This window comes from Sinocyclocheilus rhinocerous, unplaced genomic scaffold (genome assembly GCF_001515625.1).
Source record: "Sinocyclocheilus rhinocerous isolate Xijiao unplaced genomic scaffold, SAMN03320098_v1.1 scaffold546, whole genome shotgun sequence".
Classification (NCBI taxonomy): Eukaryota; Metazoa; Chordata; class Actinopteri; order Cypriniformes; family Cyprinidae; genus Sinocyclocheilus; species Sinocyclocheilus rhinocerous.
In genome coordinates, this window is record NW_015661123.1 from 112,447 (window position 1) to 123,933 (window position 11,487).

An 11,487-nucleotide genomic window follows, 5' to 3' on the forward strand; every position below is an offset into this window, starting at 1 on the left:
TGTGTGTGTGTGTTATCTCAGTTATCAGAAGCTGACTGAGGTTACGGCCGTTTCACAGGCTGCACTTTCACTAGTTTGTCATGTAATATGCTCACACTCGTTTAGCTCGGTTAATTAGACTGTGTGGATTCTGCCTCAGGAATTACAGCTGCAGACATTTAACAATGATCTCAAGGCCAGATGAATCCAGCTATGGGTTTTCTCTCTATAAAGAGAGTTTATAAAATCATGGTTTTCATGATTGTCACTTGAACTACACTTCTTTGGGGAAATCTCTGTTATTAAAGTAAAAATACTATTACTGTACATTTAATGGGTTGAGTGAAGAATGGTCATTTCACTTTCTGCTGGAACATTCAGATAATATTCAAAAAGCCATATTCAGAATACATAATATACATAATATATGTATCGGCATGGTCAGAGATGAACCAGAGCTGAATCACAATTCAAATGTGAGGGCAAAAATTTATTTTCTCTGTAGTTTAGTGGGTTTATTGTCACCATATGATCTACATGATCTGTCATAGATCTGTATTAACTGTTCAGAGGGGAGTTTGTTAAACATGCAGCTAATACGTCATCAAGAACCATGAAAAACTGCAAATAAAACTGTGAATTAGAAGAAAACATTCAAGAAAAAAAAAATCAATAACAGAGATTTAATGGGTCTTTGCAGCCTCCATAATGCAAAAGGAGAAAATACTTCAAATTAAATAATAATAATAATAATAAATAGGGTTAATCTTTTCTTACATTGCTGCAGTTTCATGTGAAAAAAAGTTTTAAATGTTATATTTTACTTTTATATTTTATTTAATTAATTTTATAAATATAAATATTATAAACTTGTTTAAAATTAGTTATCATAAATATATTTGCAATAATACAACATAAAGACAGTATATTTTGCTGTTTTTTTTGTGCCATCATTTTTTTTTACATTTAATAGGCTGAAACTGTTATAGAATATTTTTTAAAAGTATAACTTTTAAATTAAGTGAATATTATAACATATTATAAATAAAATATTAGAACTTCAATTGCAGCTACATTTATTATATTACGATTACACAGATACATTTAATATCAGCTAAACTCCCTTGAGTTGTGCATATGTCTGATCCGCCTGTGCTCTTTTCATGGTGGTAAATTGCAAAAGTTATATTGCAATATCTCCATAAATGTTGCATTAAGCACCGTTTGAGAAAACCATATGATCCTTCTGCACTCTATTCATGGCAAAGCAGTTTAAAGAGCCCCACCACCAGCCCTCTATAGTGCACACTACAGTAAAGAGACTTAAGAGCAGCAATGCTGTCTCAGAAGAGCCCGAGGAAGAGCAGATATACAATCAATAATTGAGAGAGGACACTGATTAAATCATAATTATAAAGAAGGAAAAAGAAGAAAAAACCAAGTGTGTTTGTGTAAGTGAATCTGAAACACTGCCGCAAAACCTAGTGAACTTGATCTTCAATAGAGCAACATTATAACATGAATTATTCATACAGAAATAAAAACTCTGTCATTATTTAATCTCACGCTGCTCCAAACCCAGAAGACTTTTGTTCATCTTGGAGCACAAATGAGATATTTTTTTTATATTCGCACATACTTTTTTGAGCATCCATTAAAAGTCTGCATGATGACCGTTTTCAAGCTTCATATTTGACTTCAGAGCATCTCAGAGTAATTCCACTTCTCATTAAAGGTTTGTTTGACTTCAGAAGGTTTAAATTACAGCATAAGTGAGATGTTGATTACTTTTAAAGTGATTTACACTGCATGTTTTTTTTTCCTGTGAATTACCTTTGTACACGACAGAGCTGCATAAATCTTTAAAAATTCTCCTTTTGCGTTCTTCATATAACATGCAATGTACAGATTACACTTCTGGGATGAAGACAAGTGAGAGTAAATGATGGCAGAATTTCATTTTTGGAGTAAATGATCACATTAAAGGGATATTTATTATTTATCAAAGTAAATCTTCCTCACATGCAGCTGATTGCGATGCATTTTGTAACTCATCAGTGTTTAGGATCAGTAAGACATTTCCTTTTATTCAGCAAGGACGCATTAAATTAATCAAAAGTGACATTAAAGACATTTATAATGTTACAAAATATTTCTATTTCAAATAAATGCTGTTCTTTTGAACTTTCTATTCTTCAAAGAATATTGAAAAATAAAACGTATCAGTTTCTAAAAAAAAAACATTCATCAGCACAACGGTTTTCAACATTGATAATAATCAGAAATGTTTCTAATAATCAGCATATTAGAATGATTTCTGAAGATCATGTGACACTGAAGACTGGAGTAATGATGCTGAAAATACAGCTTTGATCACAGAAATACATTACAGTTTAACAGATATTCACATAGAAAACTGCTATTTTAAACTGTAATAATATTTCACAATTTTCACTGCATTTTTGATCAAATAAACGCAGCTCTGGTGAGCAGAAGAGACGGAAAACTTTACACACTTTTAATTTTGTGTGTATAATTTGATATAAACATCACATCACAAGTGCCAATAATGCCACAAATTGTTTTGGGGTAGGTAAGTCACTAGGTTTCAAGACAGAACCAAAAATGAAGAGAGAACGTGAATTATAAAAAGAGCCAGGAGGGTGATAGAGAAACAGAGAGCCATCAGTGCAGCACTGATGTTGATGTTGAGTGTGAGATTGAGAGCAGACTGTGGGTCGGTGAAGAAGAGCTTGCCTGAGTGAACTCCTGCTCTACCTATCCTGATGGACAGCTGCTCCTCCTCCGACAGGCCGGCCATCGAGCTCTTCTTCTTCAGTTTGGCATCAGACTGCAGCACCACAGCCATATGAGGATCCGTCCCCACACCCTGAAAGAAAAATATTAAATAATTGATATGAATGATATGAACACATTGCAAATGGCAAACCATCACTGTGTGAGTTTGTAGATTTTGAACAGTTCTGACTCCCAACCAGGGGATAACATTGGAAAGATTTCAGTTGTTTTGGTAAAATACATACATACATACATACATACATACATACATAAGTAAGTAAATAATTAAAGAAATTAATTTATTTGCTTACTTGAGTAACCATAATTTATTTATTGAAAATTAATTAAATTAAATTAATTTAAAAAAAAAAAAAATTATTTCAGTACTGTCTTGGAGTTCAAACAGTTTCTTCAGTAAATAAATAAATAATTTTCATTCATTCATTCATTCATTTTATTTATTTTTTACTGAATCATATTTTATTGAAATAAGTTAATAAATTAAGTAATGTATTTTAGTATTGTTTGTAGTATTGTTCACACACAGTTACTTAAATGAATGTATTTATTTATTTAATTAATTAAAGTAAGCATAAATTATTTATTCAAATAAATTCATAAATTAAATAACTCATTTTCCTATTGTTTTGATGTTCAGACACGGATGCTTAAATAAATGCATTAATAAATAATGTTATTTTTATCCATCATCCATCTATCCATCTATCTATCTATATATCTATCGTTCTATCTATCTATCTACTTAGAGTAACCATTATTTCTTAAAATAAATTAATAAATTAAAAGTAACTTATTTTAGTATTGTTTTGATGTTCATACATGCTTAAATTAATGAATGAATAAATAGTATGATTTTATTTATTGACTTATCTACTTTTACCATGATTTATTTATTGAAATAAGTTAATACTTTTCTTTTAATGGGGTCATATGATGTGATTTCAATTGTTCCTTTCTCTTTGGAGTGTTACAAGCTCTTGGTGCATAAAGAAGATCTGTAAAGTTGCAAAGACTAAAGTCTCAAATCCAAAGAGATATTCTTTATAAAAGTTAAGAGTCAGCCACACCTACCTAAACCGGCTCGTTCTAACACGCCCCCACATCAGTATGTGGAAAATAATGTGTTTTTTGAACCTTAAACCGCATAAACACATTTCATTACACCAAATACACAAAATAATGTTCTTTTTTAGCAACATCATATGACCCCTTTAACGTATGTTGATCTCTCAGGTGAAAATACAGCGTTTCCCTGCGTAATTGTCATTATTCAAACATATTTAACTGCTGAATCTGACCAATCAGAATCAAGTGTTCCAGAGAGCCATGTAATAACAGGAAAAGCATCAACTGACGAGCCGCTGCATTTACATGAATGCAATTCAGTGAGATCTCATCTTTAATAAAGCTCATATCTGACGTGCTGCATCAGACACACAGTGAAAGCCTGAGCCTTTAAAAGCCTCGCACCTTTTGTATGCGTCATCTATAAACATTATTAAAGACACAGTCTGACACGATTTGTCTAGACGTCACCCAAGAAAATATCTACCTACACAAACCAAATGCCAATGGGGTTCAGTCTCTGATATCGACCCATATCTTTTCTTTTCATCATGTCTTTTTTTTTTTTTTTTTTATATATTAGCTTTTGAAAACACAAGCACGGTGAAATTGCATGCAATCCATTTCAGAGCTGCCATTAATAAAGTTCCTCGGGCTGTTGCATTCACTCTAAATAAATAAACGCACAGAGAGAGATGTGACATTAAGAAGCCACATTATACCATTACAAAACAAAAACAGAAATGCTGCTAGCCGAATAATGGACGACAGGCTAATAAATGTTTCATTCACAACACACCTTTCATGGTAATCGAATGAATGATATAATTATTCATCTCACTGTACAGATGATTGAGTATGATTTTGGTGACACAACTGCTTATTTATACTCTACAAACAATTTTAAAACTAAACTTTTGCCGAATTGATGTGACTGCTGTCCAATTCTGCTACAAGTAACATTCACTTCAAAGCAAACGGCTGTAATAACATTGTCGTCTTCTGTTCAGGCTGAGACATGTGGAGAGCAGAAAGAAGCTTAAGTGGTTACGAGCATCAAACGGCACAGTTTTAGCTTCCATTAGAGCTGAGGGAGACGCTGTTTCTTATATTGATTGTTTGCTCTTTATGGCTAAGAGTTAAAATCATCTAAACGTGTCAGAAAAACTTTTTCCTTTTTCATCTGCAGCCTCATCTGTTAGCTGGTCACTCAAACCTGGCTGAATTATTGTAGTTTTAGGCGTTTTACAGCGGTCAGGCTGGGGAACCGGTCTGGGAGACAAGCTTAAACCAACTAAAACCAGCTTAAACCAGCAAAAAAAAAAATTATTTATCTACTTAAGTAACTGTATGGAAATACTTTATGAAGTAAATTTATGAATGATTTATTTCGTTTATGGAAATAAATTAATGAAGTAATTTATTTTAGTATTGCTTTGATCTTAAATAAAATAAATGAATAAATAAACGACTTGCATTTTATTTATTTACATAAGTAACTAATTTATTTATTGATATAAATTAATAAATTCATTTATTTTAGTATTGTTTTGGTGTTCCCACAAGGTTAAATAAAGAAAGAAAGAAATATATTATTAAATATAAATAAAGAAATAAATATATTCATAAATATATCTGTAATTTATTTAATGAAATAAATTAAAGAAAGTTATTTTAGTATTGTTTAATGTTTTATATAAATAAAGTATTGGAACTAACTAATTTATTTATTGAAATAAATTAAAGAAAGTTATTTTAGTATTTTTGAGGTTTTATATAAATAAATAAATTATTGGAACTGATCTTAATACATGGTTAAATAAATAAATAAATAAATAAATACATACATACATTTTCATTGTCTTGTACAGATACAAAATAGTGAGACAGAATATGATCACGACAACATCGAAAACACACATTTTTCAGATACAGGGTAATGGTCATTATTCAGAAATATCTGACCAAGGAATTATTTTGAATATGTTCAAAATAAACAAATATGTATTATTATTATTATTAGTTTTTATATTTCTACTGCCTTTCCATTATCTGTGTGCCGTTCCTTGCTTATCTGTCACCAACCTCAGATACGAAGATAATATTCACATGGAGTCATATATTTATTATAAATATTGACATATCTTGCATTCACTTCAATGAAAGAGTAGATTGAGACTGCAGGGTTGATTCCCGTCAATAGTCACTGTCACTTTAGAGGCTCCGTCGGCCTGAAGACACTCACGTCACCTTGCACCCAGTAAAGAAATCGATAACAGCTCTTTCAGGCAATTTGCAAGATAGTCTCCATCCACTAAACTCAAAGGCATTTCATCTTTAAAACTTAATATGAAGGAAACGTAAATGTCACAACCACAGGTGAAAAATATCAGAAATTCACTAAAAGTTCTGCATTAAACACAAGCACAGAAGAGCTTCATACAAAAAAAGTTCAAGAATATACGAGCATTCCTCTGACTGATGTATATCTTGATCATGCATCATCAGTCAAAGAATAACATATAATCAGTCGCCTCAATGCAGATCATCTGCAAGAAATCTGTGAGCTTTTGGCTCATGGGACGAGCATTTGTGCAATAATCCAGAAACAACTGCATGAAATATTCATACATCGATTCCACAGATTCTAGGACTGCATATAAATGTAATATGCAGAGGCTTGAAGAAATTTAAGAAACTTAAGAAATATATCACACAGTCTTAGCAGAGAAGAAAGTGTGTGACCTCCAGCAGAACGTCATCGCTCTTTATTCCAGAAGAAACATGATTGTAAACACTGATGTGTGTGTCTTAGAAACACTCACACACACACACACACACTCACACACACACACACTCACAGATGAAGGGCACTAATGCAGAGGAGCAAGACGGGGTACCATTATACTGTTTTTTACTACAGATATGATATAAGTCTATGCATGAAAAGAAAACAACTTTAGTAAGAGAAACAAAAGAGCGTGATTTAGGCTTATATATTTCAATAAATAAATCGCAGTAGTTGCTCAGCTGGTGCAAAACGGCCAGCAGCATGTGACTATCTTGAGCTGTGATGGAAAAGGCAGCAGACGGGGGGAACGTCCTTTTAACACTTTTAAGAGTGACAGTAAAAACATTTAAAATGTTACAAAAGATTTAGATTTCAAATAAAAGCTGTTTTTTTGAACATTTTATTCATCAAAAATCCTGGAAAAAAGTATCATGGTTTCCACAAAAATATTCTGCACTATTAAGCAAAAACTCTTTCCAACATTGATAATAATAAGAACCCTTTTAATAATTGAGCACCAATAATAACTTATAATAACTAAGCAGAAAATCAGCATATTAGAATGAAGACTGGAGTAATGATGCTGAAAATTCAGCTTTGATCACAAGAATAAATTACATTTTAACAGATATTCACATAGAAAACAGCTATTTTACATTGTAATAATATTTCACAATTTTATGTTTTTACTGTATTTTTTTATCAAATAAATGCAGCCTTGATGAGCAGAAGAGACATTAAACAATAATTAATTATTCCAAACTTGACCAGCACTGTATCTGTATACTAGCATATAAATGGCCTCAGAGCTAACCTAATCTTCAATGTTAATTGCATAGGGTGTTTAAATCATCAAACTGTGGTCTGAGATCTACAAAACCCTGTCAGGTTTGTATATGCATGTGAGACAATAGAGTTAAATACCTGCAATTTATTGCTCTCATCTGATGTCCTCAGAGAGTTTATGACATTACGATTGCATTGTCGAATGAGATGCACGCCATGTTTTCAAACAAGATACTTTATCATTGAAATAACACCATGTCCTTTCCACTATTTCCCAAACATGACACATTTTCCTCTTGACTAATTCAAATATGTGTGTTCAGTATGGTATTCGTGCATGTGGAACCCACACAGAAAAAAAGGCCATAAAGCCGAATGTCCAGTATTTCACAGAAACACGCGTGTTGATCTCTTTGGGGAACAGAATGATTGCTCAGTTTCATCACAGGCAGTGCGTCTGTGCATGTGTCAGCGTGCAAGAAATGCATCATGTTTGTCATCCTCTGTCCTTTGTTTGTGGGTAAGTTACGAGCGCTTACGTACGCAATCGATCCAAATGAGCAAGCCGTTAGCAGGATTTATGGAGGAAGGACACAGGGGTGATAAATGCTCACTGACCGCTCTTATCAGCGCTCTATACACCAGATGACACGCAGCAGCTCCCACTGGGACAATTAACACCCTTGCTGCTGCTGATCTCTTTGGAGTACAAGATTCAATCATTCTTTAAGGCATCATATCATGAAAAATTATATGTCTTCATTGATCTTTTGAAATAAACGAGTTTCATATACTATTGTAAACATACACTCAATAGCCACCAAAAGTATTAGGACACTTTGTGGTTGCCAAACATTATTGGATCATGTTCTTAGTTAATGTGATGAACAGCTTGAGGAGGACTGACTTCATAAATCCACTAAAATCATCTTGGGAATAGCTGGTTAAAAAGCCACTGCGTACTGTAAGTTACATTGTTACGCCAGTAGGTGGCAACAAATGGCTGTCAATGAGTGAGTCATCGAATCATTCATTCAACCGATTTGTTCATTCAGGAACAAAACAAGTGACTCTTTGTGAATCATTCCTTCAAACAATCTATTCAACAACACGGAGTCTTTCAGGAATGAAGCAAGTAAAGCTTCATGACTGAGTCACTGAATCATTCACTCAAACAGTTGTTAAAATACACTGATTCATTCAGGAAAAAAATAAACAATAACAGACTATGAGTGAGTCACTGATTCATTTTACTCAAACGGATGTTCAAAAACACGGGTTTATTCAGGAAAGAAACAAATAACTGTCTTCATGAGCAAGTCACAGAAACATTTACTCAAATAGTAGTTCAAAAACACAATAAGTGACTCATTATAAGTGAGATCACTGAAACGTTCACTCAGATGATTTGTTCAAAAACAGTGAATTATTCAGGAGCAAAACAAGTAACTTCACGAGTGAGTCACTGAATCATTTATTCAAATGATTCATTCAAAGGAACAAACAAGTGACTGTCTTCATGCGTGAGTCAGTGAATCATTCACTTGAACGACTGATTCAAAAACTGATTAATTCACTGTCCTTATGAGCAAGTCATTGAATTATACCATTCAAATGATTCATACAACAAGGATTCATTCAGAAAAGAAACAAGTAACTGTCTTTATGAATGATTCAGTGAATTTATTTAGAAATGAAACACCTGGCGGAGCATATCTGTCAATATTGTGTTTAAAATGTAACTTGCTGAATATTAACTTGTTTTTTGAACTGTTGTATAAAACCATTTTCACTCACTAGAAATAACTGTTATATTTTTGTTGTTGTTTTTACAACAATTATGTCTGGGTGACTTTATTTTTGGTGCAAGCAATGAATAACTATCCAATCTTTCAGATTAGATAGTGTTGTCTGACATACTTGTTTTTTTGGTTTTTTTTAGGATGGTTGCAGGAAGAACTGATTTTTTTTTTTCTTCAAAGCAAAGAGACCACATCACTTGAAAATCTATTCTCACTGGGGTGTGAAGAGAGCGAGCTTAGAAAACTCTTCATGACTAGAGGACACTGTCAATTTAAAGAGCACAGCAGCAAAGTGCATGTGTGTGTGAACTGGGATTTCACAAGCCCCTGCGGATCCGCTGAAGAAAAGATAAGAAAAGAGTCAGAAGTTACACTTGAGAACATGAAACTAGTGCTGTTTTATGCCTTTTAAGGAACAATGGTCATCTCTTTACAGAAACACTTCATGCACATCCGTCCACTTCAATATGTGCATTCAGATCGGCCTGTAATGGAAATAACGGCTCATCACGATGTCCTGCTCCATTCAGCTCAAAGCCTCAGTCATTATCTGTTCATAATGAGATCTGCTTGATTAGTGAGTCTCCACAGCTGGACTCCTGAACACTGACAGATGTGCACGGGAATATGTGCGCCTTATGAGAGCTTCAGAGAGAGGGATCCAACAAATGGAGATGGATTTCACATTGTTATGGATCATTACAGGTACTCAGAATATCTATTAGACATTATCATTCACAGATAAAAGGTAAAGGTGCTACCATACGCCTGAGTGAAAATGCTTCTGTTTTCTATTTCTTTCTCATTCTAATTTCATGCATTTTTATAAATATAATAATAATTACTTTATTTGCATTACAATCTGATTGGTGATCAAGTTATCCAGCGTGATTTGACAATGATCTGAGAATCCAAATGGAATTTTGGCTTTAAACTGAAGCGAATGGCAAAAATTGTGCATTATTTCACTATCTTGAAATAATGCAGTAATGATTAGATTTTGAATCCCAGAATATCAATTTGACTTTGAGACACCACTGTATTGATCAAAACAGCTTAAACTTCACCCCAAAATCATAAATTAAAAAATTATTAGAATAACAATCTGACTCATGATTATGTTATCCAGCATGATTTGAGAATCCATAGAGCATTTTGGCTTTAAATTGCATATTATGCACATTACAACAGTCACAGTCTGAAATATCTTGTTTACTTTAAATCCAAAAACATTTTATTTTTTTATATTTTCATTAGATTTATTTATTTAAACTAAAACCAAATTTGTATTTATTTATTTATTATAATTTTTTTTTTCAGGTTTAATGTGGATTTTAAATCCAGAATTACAATTCGACCTTCAGACAACTTTTAATTGATGGGCAAATCTGCCCAAAATAGCTGAAATTTCACCCAATCATCACAAATAAAACATAAAAGCATAAAAATCTGACTGATCATACTATCCAGCATGATTTGAGAATGACCTTAGACTCCAAATGGCATTTTGGCTTTAAATTGAAGTGATTTTCACAAATTTGCTTATTATGTACAGGAGCATCTCAATAAATTAGAATGTCGTGGAAAAGTTCATTGAGATACACATTTCTCAGATTTGGAAGGACTTCTAATGGATTTCGGTGACCATGGAGACATACGACCCAAATATCATTCCTCAAATCCACACAACCAGGAATGACACATGAAACACGAAGACGAACAGATGCCTCTGATTACGACCACCATGACCATCACTTTTGTTCAGTGCTAGGCTTTAGCTCTGAGCCTCGAGATGCAGCTTGCTCCTGCAGGCCCATCTGTCAGACACTCACTGCAATTGAAAACTACTGAGGAGGAATGGAATAAATATAAGAGACAACCTCTTCTTTTCAAGATAACAGTCTCAGAGCTAGATGCACTGAATGCAGGTCGAAGACGCGGATCATTGATACACAACATGAAAAGGCCTTTCATATTGACAGTCTTAACGATCTGCATAATTAGACACCTCCTCTAACAAGTCTTTCATTATTCAGATTATTCAGACTCAGGCTGTTGATAGTGAAGCCAGTGATGTGTGCAAAAAGAAAGTTTATTTATTTTAATTTAAAAAACGCTTACTTTTTGAAATGCACGTTATAAGCGAGGAGACATTTCCTCATCAACACGTAGACTCACGGACACACAGAGCCAATTCAGAGAGAAATAAAACAAACAGAAATTATTTCAATGCAAAACCGAAAA

General features: G+C 33.1%; 1 protein-coding gene across 1 annotated transcript in view; it reads right to left on the reverse strand.

The window, feature by feature from the left end:
* LOC107726258 (zinc transporter ZIP11-like) overlaps positions 1-11,487 on the reverse strand; it is a 113,690-nt gene that overhangs the window by 53,986 nt on the left and 48,217 nt on the right. Inside the window, exon 5 of the mRNA XM_016535789.1 lies at positions 2,737-2,869. Within this exon, the coding sequence (XP_016391275.1) occupies positions 2,737-2,869 (133 nt within the window). The remainder of the gene's footprint in view (positions 1-2,736; positions 2,870-11,487) is intronic.